Source organism: Bufo bufo, chromosome 6 (genome assembly GCF_905171765.1).
Source record: "Bufo bufo chromosome 6, aBufBuf1.1, whole genome shotgun sequence".
Taxonomy (NCBI): domain Eukaryota; kingdom Metazoa; phylum Chordata; class Amphibia; order Anura; family Bufonidae; genus Bufo; species Bufo bufo.
The window spans coordinates 421,754,816-421,777,444 of NC_053394.1; the positions used below are offsets into that span (position 1 = coordinate 421,754,816).

A 22,629-nucleotide genomic window follows, 5' to 3' on the forward strand; every position below is an offset into this window, starting at 1 on the left:
GCAATACCAAGCACAGCCACTATACTATGTACGGCGCCGTGCCTGGCGAGCAGAGAGAAGGCCGCGGTGATACTGAAAGCGTCGGTGGCTTATTAAAACAGCTAAACGGTGGGGGTCCCCCTCCGATCAGATACTGGTCGGTCATCAGTTAAAAAAAAAAAAAATAATCCCTTTAATGGGTTACACTTGGCTATTTTAAAAGCTCCACTCAGACAGCAGCCACGAGATGGGGGACCTCGTCCTGAAGATATAAGTGGGACCTGCACCTATCAGACACACCATCATTGTTCAGATGGGAACCTTTTAAAGATTTGACTTTGGCAGAATCAGTCACCCACCTAATGGACATCGACTCTCCCCCTAATGGCAGATGTTACGGTAAAAAAAAAAAAAGGATTGAGCATGTCGGAATTCAACATGCCCAGTCCTTTGATCCCGCAGTAGTTTATTCCGTTCTTCCCACTGGCATGCTCCAGCGAGTTCTGTATCCCAGGAATCCAGGCACAAAAAAAATAAAAATGTAATCCTACAAGATCACCAAAAAATAATAAAAATCCACATACAAATTAAAAACAAAAGGCGCAAACACTGACTCGGTTTGACATTAAAAAATATAATTGATATGCAAGACATTTCATTGGATTGGAAATAAACGGTCATTATTTCCTGTTGTGTATATTGTGGGGGGGGGGGTTCTGACATGACACAACCCTGCAGTATTCACCATTAGAAGCCCCCGTAGAACATGGCCCAAACGAAACAAGCCCTTCAGTAATAGAAAACATTACTAGATGTCATGGATACCATGACCCCCGATTACCCCTTGCAATGCATTGTACAGCGCTCGAATGGAGAATGTTGGGGGGGTAGCCCAAAAAAATGACAATAGACAGAATATTGGAAATGGGTAGAGCAGAGGAAAAAAATACAATAATTGTAACCTTAAAAGTGTTTGTCTCACTTCAGCACATGGCAGTTCTCCTGTAGAGAAAGACAGGACACCTACTAATGTACTGCAAGCCGTCGCCTCTCCCGACATGTCTGCCGACTCCCCATGTAATGAAAATTCTGGAGCATTTATTCTTAGGACTCTGTGATGGGCCACTCCTCTATTATTCCTTCTAGAAGTTATGAAAAAATTGCCAGCAGTTTGCAATGAAGGTCCAGATAGGGGGCTGTCCCCGAGCAGTACTGATTGGATGGCTTCAGACTATGGAGGAACGCACCTCCAACTAGTAACGCCCAGCAGGACCTTCACTGTTGGCAATTCTTTCCTAACTTCTAGTAGGAATAATCAAGCAATGGAACAAGAACAGAGGCTCCACAATCGTTATTACAGGTGCTACAACAGACACGTCAGGAAAGGGGACGGGTCCTACATGTCAGCAAAGGCGATGGGTCCACTTTAATAAAAATAGATTGTGCCCAACAAGGGCAAATAACAAAAATTAAAATAAAAAACACACGTTTATTCGCTTTTATTAAGAACCATAGAATTAAAAAAAAAAAAAAAAAAAAAATTTGTTTTTTTTTTCAAAAACGGGATTACTATATAGTCTCACACGGCAGAAATCGGGTAAGCAGATTGGGTTTTTACAAACCCCGTTCAGTGGTGGTGATTTTCCCGAACTCGCCCCCTTCATGGCGGACCCCAATGCATTGCAAGCCCCTCTGGTCGGCAGGAGGGCTCTTTCGGTGACACATGGGCCACTTCTATCGATCCTGAGGAGTACGTTGTACACAGAGGGCACACTTGCCAACATTTGAATTGGGACGTTTAAGTCCTGCCCCCCCCTTGCCCTGAACCGGGACCACCCATTTTTGGCCAGGATTTACACAAAACTCTTCCCTATCCGTCGTCCGCATTCCTGGGATTGCCCCCAGCGAAATCGGAAACCGTTAGCATGTAGGAGAGGGTAATTGGTTAGGTCTTTAGTACCAGTCATATGCCCATACAAAAAAATAAACCTGCCCCAATACGATTCCACGGGACAGATTTTCCTCTGAAGTAGTATATATATATATTTATAGGCAAAAATTCATCTTTAAATTATATCCCAAGACTGTCCTCCATTAACTAGGTTTCTGATGACCTCAGACGGCCTTATTCTAGTGTATTTTTTAGTACCCGGCCCTTATGGAGACCACGTAGTCTTAGTCAGCAGTGACTCCTCTCGCCGCGGCTCGGCTGGCATAAAATCATCATCATGTCAATCTAACTACTTGGCTTTAAAACGAAACACATTAGATAAAAAAAAAAAAAAAAAAGTTATAATATATATAGGAGGAGGACGCTATTCACACAGTCACTCCAGAATCATCGCTTAAAAAATAAATGTGGGGGCGAAAAAAAAAAAATTAAATATTAAAACTTAAACAAAAAAAATGGAAAAAAAATAATAATATTTCACCCCTTCACCAGCAAAACCCTATAAATATTTGCCACCGTACTTTACCCAGATCACGCACTCTTCCTCTCAAAACACAGACTGAAATCAGAATATAGAACATAAATATTTTTCAAAAACTAAAAAAAAAAAAAAAAATCTAGTAGCACCTAAAACCAAAAACCTCGATTTCTATAAACCCATACGGCAGCAAATGGGCAAAAGAAAAAAAAATTTTTTTATATCCCACTCCGGTAAGACGCATCGGTGAAACTCCCGCACTACCAGTAGGGGGCAGTGGCAGCGCGGGGGTTAGACGTTTGCATGTAAAGGCCAACAGAAACAATATGGAGTCCAGTAATCCCAGTCCCGTGATGCGTTTCTATGGGTTATTTAAGCAGCCGCATTCAGCTGCCCCATGTCCTGTAGGAAGAGAAGTCCGTGCGTAGGATGAGAGGGGGGGGGGGAGAAGGGGGTCGCTCGCGTCCGATTAGTCTCCCAGAACCATTTTCACGAAGGACGCCACATCAGTGTTCATGGATGCGTGCAGAGTAAAGAACGGGTGTTGCTGCGGGGGGAAAAAAAAGGAAAATATTAAATACGTGTGGCAAGAAAAAAAACATATAATATAGTACATAAAACATCTATAAATCTGTGTTGTGCTGTTCCTCTGTTATCCCTCCTGGAGAAGTAAAGTATAAACTGACCATTTTCCTATAGCACTTTCCAATCAGTGCAGACATAAAGAGATCAATGGAACCTACTGATTTGTGTGAACAGGTCCCATGCAGATTTAGGCGTCTCCCTGGTAACAGACTACAGAATCGGCCTGAAATAGGGGACAGGTTGGAGGGACCGTCCTCTAACTATGAAGACACACTGTTCTGAATAGGAGCTGTAGACACATAATGCCCCCGACGTTTAGGTAGAGCATTAAGCGCCTGCGCAGCGTCCTTTCCATTCACTGCTATAGGACTTCTGAAGACACTGTGCATGTGCGACCTCCCCAACAATCACCATTAGGGGACTACCAAAAATAGGTGAGCCAATAGTGGGTTATTTTCAGAAGCCCCATAGCAGTGAATGGAGAAAGCTGCGCATGCGCTGCTTGCTCTCCATTCAAGGCAGGGCCCGATTCTTGAGATACGAGTGGATCCCAGGGGTGTGGCCCGTGCCTAGTAGACATTTATGGCATATCCTATTGGTGTGCCATACATTTTCACATGGGACAACGCCTTTAAGTGCAACGAGAACCCACAAGGGCAACAACTCCCATTCAGTTCAAACGGCACGACCATGCATCATCAGTCCTTTCAAGGAAAACAAGGAGCCCCATGTTCTTAAGACCAGGATCTGAAGGGAGTGGGCTAATGAGTTGACATCCACATTTACCATAAGCTCTGCGTAGGGTGGACGCTCTTCCGAATTCTTCTTCAAGCTGCAAACAGAACAAAATTTATATAAGGACTGGCATAGGAAAAAAAAAATAATCCTCCTCTCACATCTACAAACAGGGTTTTGTAATCTTTAAAATGTGCTCGGAAACAAGTGCAAAAGTCTTCACCCCCCCCCCCATGACAGGAGACATCAGCAGCTGGACAGCAACAGGGGTCAGCGTCAGAGCCACATCCGTCACAGCGCAGCCTCGTTACCCATCCTTCGTCAGGAGGTTTCCTGCGATTGCTTCCGGCCCAGTGATCTTAGGGAAACGTTCCAGACAGACAATAGCCAAGACAGGTTGCAACTGGTGAAACGGGAGCGCTCCCACTAATAAAAGCAAGGCCTATAGAATTCCTGAAATCTAAAGGGAAGCTGCCGGATACACTTTTCCTGCTCTTGCCCGGTGGTAAACACATCGCTCACATTTACGGTACCGCACTAGTAATATTACTATGTTTAGATAACTGGTCCCCTAGTCATGCCGACACCATGGCCAATGCTGCACCCACATCTCAGCCCCTCACCTATTAAGAGGTCTGCCATCTATATATTATTTAATTTATTTATTTTTATATATATTAAAAAAAAAAAAACGTAATAAAGCTCGGAAAGCCTTCCCCAGAGCTCCCCCTCTGCTATCAGGTTGGGATGTCAAACAACAAGTCCCTATCCCTCCGTCTCTGACTGGAGGATCTGGCAGAAGAAAGCAATCCATGGGTACAAGGCACTAGACATCACTGATGCTTTATTCATCAGCCGTAGATGGAGGAGCTCCGTTTTTTGCGTTCCGTATACGGTCTGTATGCGGAACTATTCATTTCAATGGTTCAAAACGGAATGTACTCCGTATGCATTCCGTTTCCGTATTTCCGTTGAAAGATAGAACGTGTCCTATTATTGCCCGCAAATCACGTTCCACGGCTCCATTCAAGTCAATGGGTCAGCAAAAAAAAAAAAAACAGAACACATACGGAAATGCATCCGTATGTCTTCCGTATCCGTTCCGTTTTTGCGGAACCATCTATTGAAAAGGTTATGCCCAGACCAATTTTTTCTATTTAATTACTGAATACTGTATATGCTATACAGAAAAACGGAACGGAAAAACGGAAACACAACGGAAACAAAAAAAACGGAACAGATCCGTGAAAAACGGACCGCAAAACACTGAAATAGCCAAACGGTAGTGTGAAAGAGGCCTCAATGGAAGTGCAAGCTCTGTCGTCAAGAGGACGCTAGCTTGCTGGGGCCCCCCCCCCCCCCAGACAGCAGCTCTGAAGCCACATTCAGTTTGGAACCACCATCTCTGTGGCGCAGCGATAGCAACCCCCGACCATATGACTGACAGCATACAGCCTGGGGGTCTCACTAGGATCCATCATGGTAGCTCAATGACCCATTTCGTGGCCCAGGCTGCGAGGGACATCCTCTATGAATATGACTCCTGAACATTTTAAAGGGGTCATGCACGATTAGAAAACATGGCTGCTTTCTTCCACAAACAGCACCACCATGGGCTGCGCGTGTGGCATCACAGCTCCACTAAAGGGAACAAGGCTGAGCTGCAATACCTAACACAACCTGTAAACAGGAGGGGCGCCGTTTCTGCGTTTTCTAATCTTGGACAACCCATATATCATCGAGATTGTCTAAAATGCTGCACATGACCACTAGAGGGCAACGCTACAAGCATAATTTATTTTGAAAGCATTTAGACCTCCTTTTTAAAGGGCAACCCCTGGCTTTGTGGAGGGCACCTATAATCGCCCCAGCTTCTACATCTTGGATCTACTCTACCTTCTTATAAGAAAAGAGCAACGACTCCTATCATCACTCACCACTTTGAGGTAAAGTCGACAAAATCCGCAGAAAACTTGCCCGCGGGCAACTGTGGAGATGGTTCCTCCACCACCTGTTTGAGCTGCTGGAAAGGAGTCCCCCAGGAGTCGTACGGAAACCGCAGGATGGCGAGCTCAATCTAAAGAAGAGACAGGAGGGTGACGTCGTGGGTAGCAGAAGTGCTGATAGAACAGAGCGCCACCGGCAGCTGTTGCCTTATGAAAACTATATAAACCATACAATAAACCTAGAGGTAAAATGATCACACTCCACAACATAGACTGCGGTGGTGATATAGCAGTGCTGAACGCGGCCGGAAAACAGACAACCGCGTGACTCTGCTGCCACCGTGTGGCGAGAAGCTGTACTCCATGAAATGCATGTGCAATGGTTTCCAAATCCTCCAGCACCAAAGAAGGAGGGAAATATTTTTTGTACATTAAAGCAAAAATACTAAATGCTAACAGAGAATAAATCTAAGGTAATTATTACTCTTACTCCGCATCACGTGCAACCAGAAAAACAGATTAATAACAATGGTGTGTTTAGATCATGGGTCCCCTAGTTGGGGCCAACACTGTCCCCACATCTCAGCCCCTCACCTATTAAAGAGGTCCACTATCGATATTTTTAATAGAAAATCTGATTACTAATGCTTGGAGTGGTTGGTCTGCCCCGCCATGGGCAGGGAAGGGACAAGGAGCTCTGGATATCACTGCTGCCTCATTAATCAGGTTTTCTTAATCCCTGTAAAATGGAGCAGCGGCTATGGGGTCCCAATTCTGGTTGTTTGCATATTGCTAGCATATGCCGACTACGGGGCGCGTCGTCGGGGAAAACGGACTGCCAAATATTTAACCCCTAGAAAACTTGCACTAGGTTTCAGGCTACAATCTTAAAAGGGTTTATCTGGCCATTTAAATGAATGACCTATCCCCTGGTTAGGTCATCAATATCAGATTGGCGGGGGAAGGGGTCTGACATCCGGAACCCTCGCTGACCAGCTGTTAGAATAGGCTGGTCTTCCGTGAGCGCCATGGCCACGTGATGTCACCGTACATTGGTTACATGGCCTAGTTGCTGCTCAGCCCAATAGAAGTGAATGGGGCTGGGTTGCAATACCAATCATAGCCACTATGCAATGTACAGCGCAGTGCTCGGAAAGCTGCGGGAGCCAGCTGTACTCGCCAGAACTCCAGTCGGAGCGCGGTTCCCTCTGTGTCGGGACTCAGACCCCAGCTGATGTGATAATGATGACCTATCCTCAGGATAGGTCATCATTAGCAATACTTGGATAACCCCTTTAAATCTTAATATTCAGTTTACAACCTGCTCCTAGTATCAGGCATTTTTCCTGTGGACGTGTCCCTCCCAGTAAATACATGCTGGACCTGTGTGTCCCGGATGCTGCTGGCTTCACCATCTCTCATCAGCACTGCTTCATTCCTTGTGAAAATAGAAACTAATAAGGATGAGTGTGCGATTTCCCCTGCGCCGAGTGCTCTTCCTTCTCTCTATACTTCTGCAAATCAACTGAATCTTCCCCCCTGCAAACTGTCTTGTCTGCGTTTTCCTCACTATCGACAGCCTGTGTGATCTACCTTTCTTAGATGCTTTCCCCCCCTCTCCACAATACGATCTACCATGTACAACCTCCTGCTGACATATTCTGATGTTTCAAGTAAATAGCAATCTTACCATAGTAATCCCCAGGCTCCAAATGTCAGACTTGACACTGTATCCTTTCTGATTCAGCTCCGGGTTTATTCTTTCAGGCTGCACACAGGGAGAGAACAGGTATTTATGAGACGAGGCCATGCAAATAATCAGCATAATCAGTCCCTCTTCTATCAAGGTGAGAAAACCTGAGCGGGGCTGATCTGCTTTTGGGAATGTTGGGTGACAATACGGTTATCACTACAGCTACCAGAGAGCCAGACGTCCCTTGTAGAAATACCCTTAGGCAGACCAAAAGAACAACATGAGACAGCGCTGCCATGTCAGTGTGGCTGTGCCTGGTACTGCAGCTCAGCCCTACTGAAAGCAGTACTGAGTCTGTGAGGGCAGCACTTACAGCCATGTACGGTTTGCATCCGGCATCCATGGTTTTGGCTACAGAGTCGACTAAGTATCCGCTGATCCCGAAATCACACATCTTCACCTGACCCTGCTTGTTGATGAGGACATTGGAGGGCTTCACGTCTGCAAAAGGGAAGAACAATTCAGTAACGTGAGAGAAGAGCAGAGTTATACACCGCCTCTCTCATGACAACCCTTCCTGGCAGAGCTCCGGCTTGTGAATCCAAACCACTATCGGTCCTCAAGTTCTGTCTGGAGTAGCATAGGATATATGGAAGTATTCACATTAGTGTGGATCCACAAGGCTGAACAGGGCCAAGAAGTGTTGTCATGGGGGCATAGGAGAATGGCACAGACGGGTTTCAGGGCTGTTATTTCAAGCATTAACAACACTACTTGTGCTGCACATAGATGCACAATTTTCTAACATACTTTGCCTTTCTTTCTTGCTGTACTTGCTGTCAGTGAATAGAAAAATGCAAGTTTGCATCCAGAATAAATTTTAAAAAAAATGCATTTCTGAGAAAATATCTAAAACAGTTGCTCAGAATAAATCCTTAGTTACACCAGGTGATAGTAGGCCAGATCATTGCTAACAAAGTCTTCATAGGAGTGCTCATTAGGGATGATCTGGCAGTGTAATACTGATTACCCGCTCGTTTATTGGGCAATCGCAATTTTTAAGCACGCTCAAAAATCATTTGCCGGCGGCAAATTGTACTGTCTAACCACGGACTGCTGCCGGCAAATAATGATTCAGTATGGGGACGAGCGATATCTCCTCTTCAAAAAAAATTTTGTTGTTCAAGGGGAGGTTTAAATAACACGTTATCTCTATTATACAGGTTGTGGCTGAGTGATATTATATGCGTACATGGGTGTGTGTTTTAAGCACTTTTAGAAATAAAACCACAAAAGTTGTATTTTTTTTTTACTTAACTTTATTAACTTTCATTATTTTTTTAAATCTCACTGGGGATAAAGCAGTGATAAACCGTGTATATAAACGCATTACAGCCTATCCCTGTAACAGGCAGTCTATTAGGTTGTGACTGTGGCACGGTCTAATAGACATACAGTCATGGCAGTCCTGGGGGGGGGGGGGGGGGGCCTTTTAGACGCCCGGCTGCCGTGGGCGATGCTGGCAGAGGGAGCCTTCTCCGGCTGTCTAGATGCTGCGGTCGCCATTGACTGCGGCATGTAGGGAGTTAAGCGTCGGGCATCAGTGGATTCTCCGCTGCCAGCAGTTACAGCAGGAGCCTGGCTTCAGTCAGTGCCAGGTTTCCGCTGTAATCTGGAGCGCTATATCGGTTCAAGATTAATGATATGGGCAGCACAAACTAGACGCGGAACGCCGATACGGCGCTCCGGACCAAATAAAGTCTCATGTTTGGGCACAATACACCCCGGAATTAGACCGAACCCGACTTCCCCATGTCTCACTTTTTAATTCTGTACATATTGACATGCCATCATCAAAGGGGCATTCCGGTTGTTAAAAGTTGTTCCCTATCCACAGGATAGGAGATAACTATTGGATCGGTGGGGGTCCTACCACTGAGGCCCTCATCGGTCATGAGAATGGGAGCCAGCCTTCCTGAAAAGAACGGAGCGGTCGGTCGCACATGCGTGCCCCTGTTTCATTCATTTCTATAGGTGTTCCAGAGAGAGCAGAGTACATTGCTCACCTATCTCCAGAATTCCTATAGAAACGAATGGAGCGGCTACACACCTGTGCGACTGGCCGCTCTGTCCTTTTCAGGGGGGCTGCAGAGGCTACGGGGACCCAGTACTCGTGATCGGAGGAGGGACAACCCCGCCCCCCGATCTAATACCGGAATACCTCTTTAACGTCCACACAGAAGACCTGGCGTAAGATTCATCAAAAGACACAGTTAAAGGGGTTGTCCACTTTCTGGTCCCTTCTGCCCATTGTGTAACACAACTCTATGGTACTTACTAATATAGCCTTTGTTAATATTCTATGCCGTTTGTTCATGAGCCATGCCCCCTCGTTGGGCAAATCTGTGTTGTCCACATAGAGATCCAGTCCACGGCCGTTGATTAAGGGTCATGTGACCAGACATCACTCAGTGCACTTGCCCTGGACTTCAAAAAGTGCAAGTGCAATTGGCAAATACAGTGTATTTGAATGGAGGAGGCGAAGTGATCAGCAGCCATTTTACGGACGGGACCTCCGTGTGGACGGCACAAAAGACTTAGCCAACAAGGAGCATACTCCATAAAATATAGAAAATGGTGCAGATCAACAAAGACTATATTACTAGAGTAATATACACATTCATCAACGGTAGCCAGAAAGTGTCCAACCCCTTAAAGTCCCACAGACCTTTTACAAGTTACACTTCAAGGCAACCCAGCTTTCCATGATGGGCCCCCCACCCGCATCCTTTATACCTGGTTCATCACCAAGAACCCGCGCCCACTCCCTAATGAGTGGGGACTCAGCGTTTCACCGGGTTCTTAGCCTTCTCCAAGATATAAGGGGCAAGTCGCATACACTGTACGATAAATTATCGCACCTGCTCCACTGGATCGGTGGCATGGCTCCGTGTCTTTCCTGGGTTGGACATCTTCTGGATCTCTCAAACTCCCTCAAAACATTTCCAGCAGATATATGGAAATGGATCTACAAGCTTCCCACAAAACATACATTTCAGAGATGGCCATCTACCCCTCAGGCTCTTGTCTCCGATGTGGTTCTCCACGAGTGGATTCTGCTCATTGTCTTTGGTCTCGTGAAGTCATTCTGCCTTTCTGGTCAAGGGTCCACAACTTTAGGCCTCTAGCACACGAACGTTGTGCATCCGTTCTGTGCGGCGGCCGGGACGGATCGAGACCCATTTAACTTGAATGGGTCCACACCACAAAAAAAAAAAAATAGATCAAGTTCCATTTTTTTGCGGTGCGGAGGCACGGACAGAAACACCTCTGTAGAGCTTCCGTTCCGCATCTCCATGATTGCGGACCCATTCAAGTGAACGGGTCCGCATCCGTGATGCGGAGTGCACACGGGCCGATGCCCGTGTATTGTGGACCCGCCTTACCCAAAAACACTTAAACAACTTTGTACCTTTCACCTGTGCCCTTAGGAGTTTGTTTGGCTGGGTGTAGGGAGGCCCTGTCCCCCTTCTATCACCCACCCCAGGGAGCATCTTAAATCATTTGTGAGACCCAAAAAGTTTTTTCAAATATGGAAAAGTTTCAGAACATTCAGAATAAAGTCAAAATATATCACTTCAAGTACACTACCTGGTACCAGGCACCAGCTACCTGGACTCATGGGCTCTCCCCCCTTTTCCCTGATGTTTTTGATCGCTGTTCCCGAGTGTTGTCCCGCACCATCTTCTTCTTCTCAAGACCTTGTACCGTCACATTGACATCGCTTTCATCCACATCCTAATTTTTACCTCCTTCAACATCTGTCTTTCCCAAGAAAGATCACTTCATATCGGCTAATGGATCCCCAGACGAAGGCGGCAGCTGAAACGCGTGTCCATTCCCTTGGACAACTCGTGTATTATGGGTCAGTATATTACTTCATTATGAAGACGGCTTATTTTTATTTATTTTTTATGATTTCGCTTCCGTTTTGGGGATTTATTCTACTTTGGCATTTTGCACTTTAAGGCCTTGTTCACGCGTCCGTTATTTGAGCAGAACTGTTGCAGATCTTTTCATTACACCTCATCTCGGATTAGCCTCCACTCCTGGTTTTGGCTCACAAAAACTGATGGAAATAACTGATCAAATAACTTAAGCGTGAACAAGGCCTAACCCTTTTGGCATTCGTTTTTTATTTTATTTTTTGCATTTTTTACCTATATGTCTATTTATGTATTGATATTAGATACACTATTTGTGATATGCATGTATTGGTCTGCATTTTTCAGGGGGAATGTTGTCCTATCTTTCACAGTGAGACTTTTTACTTATGGTTTTTAATGATATCATCTCAATATATATTTTTTTATGCTTCAGACGTATGCACTTTCCCTTAGTAGGGTTTTTGTCGTTGTCCCGGTTTCCACTCGTCTACTTTATTGATATTTATTGAAAGGCCGCTGTTTTCGTGGATAATCAATTATGGCTAATGGGTTGGAGTCTGGGACTGGTAACCTACTTTTTTTTTTTTTTTTATGTTCTTGTTTGGAACCAATTTTTAGAAAACTTGAATAAGAAATACGCACGAGACTTTTTAAAGGAGTAATGTCGCCTGCACAGACATCAATGACACTTGTACATGCATTATTGCGCCCTCTGGTGGTCACATGTGACATCATGGGGCGCTTCGGGGACATCCAATTGAGCATCTAAGGGGTTAACTGGCGTTGATCAGAGTTCCACTTTATTGACGTCTTCTCTTAGATGAAACTTTGACATGAAATCTGCGGATTATGGACACGACATACTTGGACACCACACGTACAAGCGCCAGGGTCACTTACCTCTATGGATCACGGAGAGTTTACTATGTAGATGTTCTAAGGCTCTAACAATCTGTCAGAACAAAGCAGAAGAGAAGCAAATAAATCAGGGCAGTCCCCTTTAAATGAGGGCACACATAGTAAGCGCCCCCAGGTGGGCATCATAGGCGACATGTAACACCTCTCACTCCTGGTCATTCAGAAGCACCAAGATGGCTCATGTTTGTGGGGAAGCTATAGGATCAGGGGTTGTCACCTCCAAGGTTCCTATAGGTTCCTCTGCTAGGTAACAGGAGAGTAATATCAAAGGGCAATGAAAAAAATGACATGGCATCACACACAGTGCCAGGGGTGGTAGATTCTCAGGAGAAGATGGCAGATCTAGGCCAAGGACTGTTCCAAAACCAAAGCTCTTGTATAAAGGAGGTAAGCTACAAGGCCCATGCCTGTGGACATAGCATCTAGCCACTTACAGAAACGGCTATCTTGCCAAGGATATCCTCCGGGATTGTCAGGCCTTTGTCGATCACATACTTGTAGAATTTGTCCAGTGATGTGTCCATGAGCTCCATGCAGATCCAAACGTCTCCCTGTACGTAAAGGAAAAGGCATGGAAAAGCTGAAGAAGTCCAACAGGACAGGTACAAGGAGAGATGCTGTACGCACGGTCTACTCTGCTGTGGAAGAAGGTGGTGCTATATTAACAGATCAGTCATGTCAGGAAGAACACCGAGCTGAAGGCATCTCCACCTTGGACAGTCCCTGAAGGCCTCTTGCACACGACCGTATGTATTTTGCAGTCCGCAAAAAATACAGATCACATCCGTGTGCATTCCGTATTTTGCGGAACGGAACAGCTGGCCCCTAATAGAACAGTCCTATACTTGTTCGTAATGTGGACAATAATAGGACATGTTCTATTTTTTTTACGGAACGGAAATACGGAGACAGAATGCACACGGGGTAACTTCCGTTTTTTGAAATTAATAGATCTGTATACGGTCTGCGAAAAAAAACAGAACGGACACGGAAAGAAAATAAGTTTGTGTGCATGAGGCTTAAAGGGCTTCTGTCACCCCACAAATTTTTTGGGTTACTTATATCCCTATACTGTGATTTATGCATACATACTGTAATTAATCATTTTGGTTCAGCAGATGTTAAAAACGTACTTTTAAAATATGTAAATTACCTTGCTACCAGCAAGTAGGGCAGATACTTGCTGGTAGCAGCCGCATCCTCCGATCCTAAAGACGCCCCCTCCGCATGCTGATTGACAGGGCCAGGGAACGGGATCTCTCTGCTGGCCCTGTTTGCATTCAAAATCTGGCGCCTGCGCCGTACCTGTTATCAGTCGGGGCAGGCGCACTGAGAGGCGGACACTAGCTCGGCCGATCCATCCTCAATGCACCTGCGCCGATGACGTCACATCTACACCCGGCGCATTGAGAAGGGCGATGCTCGCTCGGCGCTCCTTCCTTAATGCGCCTGCGCCGGGTGTAGATGTGACGTCATCGGTGCAGGCGCATTGAGGATGGAGCGGCCGAGCTAGCGTCCGCCTCTCAGTGCGCCTGTGCCGACTGAAGACAGGTACGGCGCTGGCGCCAGATTTTGAATGCAAACAGGGCCAGCAGAGAAAGATCCCGTCCGCTGGCCCTGTCAATCAGCATGCGGAGGGGGCGTCTTTAGGATAGGAGGATGCGGCTGCTACCAGCAAGTAGCCACCCTACTTGCTGGTAGCAAGGTAATTTACATATTTTAAAAGTACGTTTTTAACATAATCTGCTGAACCAAAATGATTAATTACAGTATGTATGCATAAATCACAGTATAGGGATATAAGTAACCAAAAAATAAATAAAAAAAAAAAACAGTTTAGTGGGGTGACAGAAGCCCTTTAACAATGAGATGATCACAGGACCTGCAGCGATCACCTGTGATCGGTGGACATACCTGGCAGTGAGTGATCAGTTTCCCTGCAGCGCCACCACAGGGAAAATGAAGCATTACACAGTGTCCATTCATATCAATAGAGTGTCTGTGTAATGCAGGATAGGACAGGTCCTCCACAGTGAGAAACACTCTTTGCATCCTCCAGATCATGAGACTCTCCAAGGATCACAAACAAAGTGCCCCCTCCTCAGTTGGGCTAGGATCCCATAACAGGGGGAATAAAGGCAGTATTATAGTAGTTATATTCTTGTACATAGGAGCAGTATTATAGTAGTTATATTCTTGTACATAGGAGCAGTATTATAGTAGTTATATTCTTGTACACAGGAGCAGTATTATAGTAGTTATATTCTTGTACATAGGAGCAGTATTATAGTAGTTATATTCTTGTACATAGGAGGCAGTATTATAGTAGTTATATTCTTGTACATAGGAGCAGTATTATAGTAGTTATATTCTTGTACATAGGAGCAGTATTATAGTAGTTATATTCTTGTACATAGGAGCAGTATTATAGTAGTTATATTCTTGTACATACGAGCAGTATTATAGTAGTTATATTCTTGTACATAGGAGACAGTATTATAGTAGTTATATTCTTGTACACAGGAGCAGTATTATAGTAGTTATATTCTTGTACATAGGAGCAGTATTATAGTAGGTATATTCTTGTACATAGAAGGCAGTATTATAGTAGTTATATTCTTGTACATAGAAGGCAGTATTATAGTAGTTATATTCTTGTACATAGGAGCAGTATTATAGTAGTTATATACTTGTACATAGGAGCAGTATTATAGTAGTTATATTCTTGTACATAGAAGGCAGTATTATAGTAGTTATATTCTTGTACATAGGGGCAGTATTATAGTAGTTATATTCTTGTACATAGGAGCAGTGTTATAGTAGCTATATTCTTGTACATAGGAGCAGTATTATAGTAGTTATATTCTTGTACATAGGAGCAGTATTATAGTAGTTATATTCTTGTACATAGGAGGCAGTATTATAGTAGTTATATTCTTGTACATAGGAGGCAGTATTATAGTAGTTATATTCTTGTACATAGGAGGCAGTATTATAGTAGTTATATTCTTGTACATAGGAGGCAGTATTATAGTAGTTATATTCTTGTACATAGGAGGCAGTATTATAGTAGTTATATTCTTGTACATAGGAGGCAGTATTATAGTAGTTATATTCTTGTACATAGGAGGCAGTATTATAGTAGTTATATTCTTGTACATAGGAGCAGTATTATAGTAGTTATATTCTTGTACATAGGAGCAGTATTATAGTAGTTATACAACTCAACAACAACCACTAGTTCATTTATTTCCCACTCACAGTGAGAGCTAATTAAATTCAAAGAAATACCTCTCTAAATAATGCTCCATAAAATGTGACGGTGAAATCGCAGTCCACAGTGCGCATAGATATATCAAGGTCCATCAGAAGTCTTTTTTGTTCCTGGCTGTTCACAGTCGCCCTGATGCGCTGCAGAGGATAGAAAAAAGTTTGATCAGAAAAGTCTAACAGTCATATCACCTGATGTACAGGGACAGTGAATGTGTAATATAATATACCTTGAAGGGAACCTGTCACCGGGATTTTGTGTATAGAGCTGAGGACATGGGTTGCTAGATCGGCGCTAGCACATCCGCAATACCCAGTCCCCATAGCTCTGTGTGCTTTTTTTGTGTAAAAAAAAACTATTTGATACATATGCAAATTAACCTGAGACGAGTCTAGCGTGAAGGAGCCCACACCCTCAGAATCTCCTCCTTGCTCCCCGACGTCAGAAAGCTAGAGTACCGCAATCTCGCGATGTACGAGCTAGCACATGCGCAGTTCATTCCCTGAGGCTGATGCCAGCACAGGGAAGGAATTCTATGACGACACTGCGCATGCGCCAGCTCGCGCATTGCGAGATTACCGCTCTCTAGCTTTCTGACGTCGGGGAGCAAGGAGGAGATTCTGAGGATGCGGGGCAGTGCTGGGCTCCTTCACGCTGGACTCATCTCATGGACAGGACTCATCTCAGGTTAATTTGAATATGTATCAAATTGCTTTTTTTTACACAATAAAAGCACACAGAGCTATGGGGACTGGGTATTGCGGATGTGCTAGCGGCCATCTAGCAACCCATGTCCTCAGCTCTATACACAAAATCCCAGTGACAGGTTCCCTTTAATATAGTTTACATATAAACTCTATCCCCTCCTAGCCGCAGCGCCCCTTCATGTGCAATTTGATACCAAAACTCTGAGTTTGCCGTGTCCCTATATATCTGACCTGCTTACTGCAGCACCCCCTCTATTGTCCCAGGGCTAACCAGGGACACACTGGGAACACTGGAGGGCCTCGGTGGTAATGTGTCCCCAGGTGGCACCTGACACCCGAGACCAATGAATGGCTGCAACAGCACACGTGACGACAAAGAGAACATCACACTTCCAGTCCACAGAGGACATCACACTTCCAAGCACTGGAACGAAACACGAGTGAACAAGTGTCCACTGGTGTTTAATGTGCACATCAACCTTCTGATGTGGTCGCACATGCTCAGTTCCAACTTCTACCGTTAGAAGCTGTGGACACACAGCACAGTTATTTCAAGTGAGAGCTTACCTTTTGCGGGAAAAATCTTAATTCATGCTACATTTTGATGACTTTATTCAATTTTTTGGGAGACATTTTTGGCATTTTATTTTTTTAGGTTTTTGCTTCGATGGCATTTACCATCAGAATAAATAAGACATTATTTCCATAGGATGGACTAAAGTTTCTCACGGGCACCTGTTAGCTGGATCAACCATATTACACCAGGCATGCTGCCTAGTAGGGTTGATCCTGCTGAGTAAAACGGATACCTGTCTTATGAAACTATGGCGTGCCGTTCTTTGCATATTCTTTATACAAATACAGGCTTACAGGGCACAAAGCAGAGTGGCCCTAACCAAAAAGCTGAGGAGCCCTCTTCATTGGCATTAGAATAAAAGTATTTTTTCCTCTGGAATGCCTTAATTGATTTTCACAAGATCGGTATCATTTTAGTAAGCAGGATCAACCCTATCAGGCAGCATATCTGGTTTGATAGGGTAGATCCTTCTGTCCAGTGCCTTTTAAAGCAACCCATGTATTCTGTCCCGCAGCTCTTGCTACTAAATTAACCAACCCACAATATTCTGGAATTGCTACTTAACTCTTCAGGACCCTGCTATTTTTCACCTTAGGCCTCTTTCACACGGGCGTCATATTTTTGGGCCGGAGAAAATGCGGGTGCGTCGCGGGAAAATGCACGATTTTTCCGCGCGAGTGCAAAACATTTTAATGCGTTTTGCACGCGCATGAGAAAAAAAATCGGCATGTTTGGTACCCAAACCCGAACTTCTTCACAGAAGTTCGGGTTTGGGTTAGGTGTTGTGTAGATTGTATTATTTCCCCTTATAACATGGTTATAAGGGAAAATAATAGCATTCTGAATACAGAATGCATAGTACAATAGCGCTGGAGGGGTTAAAAAATAAATAAAATTATTTAACTCACCTTAATCCACTTGTTCATGCAGCCTGGCTTCTCTTCTTTCTTCAGGACCTGGGTAAAGGACCTTTGATGACATCACTGCGCTCATCACATGATCCATCACCATGGTGTTGGATCATGTGATGAGCACAGTGACATCACCACAGGTTTTTTTCCTCCTGCACAGCAAAGATGAAGACAGAAGAGATGCCGGCTGCGCGAACAAGTGGATTAAGGTGAGTTAAATTATTTTTAATTTATTTTTTTAACCCCTCCAGCCCTATTGTACTTTGCATTCTGTATTCAGAATGCTATTATTTTCCCTTATAACCATGTTATAAGGGAAAATAATAATGATCGGGTCTCCATCCCGATCGTCTCCTAGCAACCGTGCGTGAAAATCGCTCCACATCCGCAGTTGCTTGCGATTTTCACGCAACCCCATTCATTTCTATGGGGCCTGCGTTACGTGAAAAACGCACAAAAAGGAGCATGCTGCGATTTTCACGCAACGCACAAGTGATGCGTGAAAATCACCGCTCGTGTGCACAGCCCCATAGAAATGAATGGGTCCGGATTCAGTGCGGGTGCAATGCGTTCACCTCACACATCACTTCCGCGCGGAAATCTCGCCCGTGTGAAAGGGGCCTAAGGACCAGGCGGTTTATGTAGTAATAACTTTGGAACGCTTTTACTTATCCAAGTCATTCTGAGACTGTTTTCTCGTGACACATTGTATTTCATGATAAGTCATAAATTTCTTTCAATATTTAAATTTTTTTTTTAAATACCAAAATTTACAAAAAATAAATAAAAAATTTCGCAGCTTTCCAAATTTCAATTTCTCTGCTTTTGAAACCGATAGTGATACCTCATATAATGGTTATTACTTTACATTCCCCATAAGTCTACTCCATGTTTGGATCATTTTGAGAATGATATTTTATTTTTTTGGGGACGTTCGAAGACTTAGAAGCAAATCTTGAAATTTTTTCAGAAAATTTTAAAAACCTAATTTTTTAGGACCAGTTCAGGTCTGAAGTCACTTTGTGAGGCTTACATAATAGAAACCACCCAAAAATGACCCCATTTTAGAAACTACACCCCTCAAGGTATTCAAAACTGATTTCACAAACCTTGTTAACCCTTTAGGTGTTCCACAAGAATTAAAGGAAAATGGAGATGAAATTTCACTTTTTTGGCAGATTTTCCATTTTAATAAAAAATATTCCGGTAACAAAGCAAGGGTTAACAGCCAAACAAAACTCAATATTTATTACCCTGATTCTGTCGTTTACAGAAACACCCCATATGTGGTCGTAAACTGCTGTACGGGCACACGGCATGTGGTTTTCGGAGGGCAGATTTCACTGGGATAATTTTAAGTTGCCATGTCACAATTTAAGCCCCCCTGATGCACCCCTAGAGAAGAAACTCCAAAAAAAGTGACCCCCATTTTGGAAACTATGGGATAGGGTGGCAGGTTTGTTGGTACTATTTTAGGGTACATATGATTTTTGGTTGCTCTATATTACACTTTTTGTGAGGCAAGGTAACAAAAAAAATAAAAAATTGCTGTTTTGGCACAGTTTTTATTTTTTGTTATTTACAGTGTTCACCTGACAGGTTAGATAATGTGGTATTTTTATAGAGCAGGTTGTCACGGACGCGACAATACCAAATAGGACTACTTTTTTGGGCTATTTGTTTCAATTTTACATAATAAAGCATTTTTGAAAAAACAAATTATTTTTAGTGTCTCCATATTCTGAAAGCCATAGTATTTAATAGTTTTTGGGCGGCTGTCTTATGTAGGGGCTCAATTTTTGCGGGATGAGATGACGGTTTGATTGGTACTATTTTCAGGGTGCATATGACTTAAGGTCTGGATCTCACAGGCTACCGTAGAAGGCGAGCTCCAATGCGTATTAAAGGCATCGGGGCTGCCTTCTCTGCCATCGGGTCCCCGCCACTGCAGCGCGGGGACCCGATTGGGAAGCGGAGGGAAATCGTACCCTCCGCATGCCGCGGTCAGCTTTGACTGCAGCATACAAGGGGTTACTACGCCGACATCTGTGTATTCACTGATGCCGGCGTGTGCAGCAGGGGCCCAGCTGTCAGTGACTCCCGGGTCCGTGCCGCTGATCGACCGGGCGCCCAATCAGCCCGTTGAACATGCATGGCGCTGGTAATCCACGGGTTAAGTAATCATTTCAAGGAAAATGAAAAAAATAAAATAAATATGAAATCCTAAAATGCCTCTTACCTTTACTGCCATGATCAGATCACTAGGTACATGGCGCATCTTCTCCACCACTCCGTAGGCTCCCCGGCCCAGCTCTTCGATGGGTAATAAGTCATCCGCTTTCACCTCGTAGTTCTAGGGACAAGACGAGAGGGCGTTATAATCACCGTCTGCCCGTTATACAATGCCATGACTACAGACACAGCGCCGCAGTCACCGTGCCGGCCAAGCAGCAGGCCCTGGTGTGATTATATAGCCTGGACGGATGCCAAAGGGGTCATTCCCATTCGGGTGGCACCTCCTTCCCTTGCAGGCCAGCTGAGAATGTGCTGCGTAATTAGAAATTACAAAGCTCTTGGCACGCGGCGTCATCGCATGCAGCTCCTGGAATGGCCTTCATTAACTGCTTAGAGCAGAGCCAGGAGAAAGCGGCGGGCTCGTGCGGTGCCAGGGCAAACGCTTCCTCAGATACCAGTCGCGCTGAAAGTGTAACGCGGGTCAGGCTTCATATGGCACCATGCAGACGGAGTGTGTGGGTGGAAGGGGCGCTGAGGATTGGCAGCTCCAGGGATAAAGGCTCTACCGGGAACACAATGTACCATTCTTACGTCCAGGGCATATCTGAAGTGACAGGTACCCGGAATCAGACTTAAAATAAAGAACAGCTCATTCACCACCAACTTTGAGAAGTTTCCAACGGGCACGGCCACCTGCACACTCAGCAGGATTCCTTCAGTCGACAGGATTAGGAGCGAGCAGGTTTTTACCGGTTACAGGCCCCTTATGTGGAGAAGGTCTGCTCTGAAGCTAGCTTAAAGGGCATCTGTACCTATGACACCGGCACATGTGCGCTTGGGCAGCTGAAGGCATCTGTGTTGGTCCCATGTTCCCCCATTACTGAGAAAAATTAAGAAGTTTTAATATATGCAAATGAGCCTCTAGGAGCAACGGGGGCGTTGCCGTTACACCTAGAGGCTCCGCTCTCTCTGCATGTGCCGTGCACTCTCCACCTTCATTGACAGGTCCAGGTGTGATCACGTTTTCACTTCCTGGTGGAGAGGATGCAGCAGTTGCAGAGAGAGCAGAGCCTCTAGGTGCAACGGTAACGCCCCCATTGCTCCTAGAGGTTCATTTGCATATAATAAAAACACCATTTTTCTCAGCAATGCGGGCACATATAAACATGGGACCAACACAGATGTCTTCAGCTGCCCAAGCGCACATGGAACAGGTCAGCCAGCGTCATAGGTACAAAACTGCTGACAGATAGCGAGTGACCAAGCACATTTTTTCCAAGACCTATAACTTCTTCGTTTTTTCATCAATGTACTTGTATGAGGTCTTATTTTTTCCAGGACAAGTTATAGTTTTTAATGCACCATTTTGGGAACATGTAAGGATTGAATCAAGCCATCAGTAAAAAGGCGTATTAGTGGTTAAAGGGGTTGGTCCATCCGTGACATTGATGGCGTATCACCAGGATATGCCATCAAACCTAGATAGGAGTGGGACCCACACCTCTCCGGAGAGCCGTTGAAGTGAAGGAGAGCACACTGCGCACACACGGTGCGCTCTCCATTCACAGCAGTGCGAGCCCCCTCAGCTATTTTCGGAAGTCCCATAGTTGTGAATGGAGAGCGCACAGCGCAAGCGCGACCACCTCTCCACTACAGGACTGCCAGAAACAGCCGAGCCAGCACCCATAGGGGAGAACGGATGGGTCAGCCGCCATACGTGGCTGCTCCCTGTTCTGGAAAGAGAAGAGTGTCCCAGATGTGGGACCATATGACAGTGATCCTCACCACAAGCTATCACTTCCTAAAGCCCTTACACACGCACTCACTATTCTGTCATTTACGGTCCACAAAAAACGGATCCGCAAATAGAACACTACTATCCTTGTCCGTAATGCGGACAATAATGGGACATGTTCTATTCTTTTGTGGAACGGACTTACGGACCCATTGAAATGAACAGTTCCGCACACAGTCCGCAAAAAAAAAATGGAACGGACACGGAAAGAACATACGTTTGTGTGCATGAGCCCTAAGACATTAACAACCTTTTACTCACTGCTCTGCACATGAAATACTCTGCTTTCTTTCTGCAAGATCTCTACTTGCTGTCAAGGAAGGGGCAGACCTGGGTTAACACTCAAAAGGTTAAAGGGGTTGTCCAGCCTTTTTTTAAAAAGGGTATTCCCATTTGGGACACTGATGGCATGTCACAAGGATAAGCCATCAATGTCATATAGGAATGGGACCTGCACCTATCTCCAGAATGGGCCCCCAAAGTGAACGGACTCCGCACAGACAAGAGGAAGGCCTGCGCCTCGTCATACATAAGTTACATCCTCCTGCGGCGCAGAAGACTTCAAACATCGGCGTTTTCATCTACCCCTATGTGTATACACCTATCAATATATATAGTGCTCCAAACACACCGCCCCCTTACTGAAGACATGCTACTGAGGAGGACTAGTGATCTCAGCATACGCATCCATCAGCAAGAACCATTATACAGTTTATACACAGAAATAGCACATAAGCTTGTTAATACATTACTTATTCTGAGTTACATCCTGTATTATACTCCAGAGCTGCACTCACTATTCTGCTGGTGCAGTCACTGTGTACATACATTACATTACTTATCCTGTTCTGATCCTGAGTTACATCCTGTATTATACTCCAGAGCTGCACTCACTATTCTG

General features: G+C 44.7%; 1 protein-coding gene across 3 annotated transcripts in view; it reads right to left on the minus strand.

Moving 5' to 3' along the window:
* Positions 1-2,629: 2,629 nt before the first annotated feature.
* Positions 2,630-22,629, minus strand: part of MAP2K6 (mitogen-activated protein kinase kinase 6) — a 40,421-nt gene continuing 20,421 nt past the window's right edge. For all 3 annotated transcript variants that reach the window (XM_040437055.1, XM_040437054.1, XM_040437053.1), the window contains 9 exons: positions 19,938-20,051; positions 15,524-15,643; positions 12,667-12,783; positions 12,215-12,266; positions 7,741-7,868; positions 7,365-7,442; positions 5,666-5,805; positions 3,780-3,825; positions 2,630-2,955 (listed from right to left, as the gene is read on the minus strand). In XM_040437055.1, the coding sequence (XP_040292989.1) occupies positions 2,878-2,955; positions 3,780-3,825; positions 5,666-5,805; positions 7,365-7,442; positions 7,741-7,868; positions 12,215-12,266; positions 12,667-12,783; positions 15,524-15,643; positions 19,938-20,051 (873 nt within the window). In that variant the 3' untranslated portion in view covers positions 2,630-2,877. The remainder of the gene's footprint in view (positions 2,956-3,779; positions 3,826-5,665; positions 5,806-7,364; positions 7,443-7,740; positions 7,869-12,214; positions 12,267-12,666; positions 12,784-15,523; positions 15,644-19,937; positions 20,052-22,629) is intronic.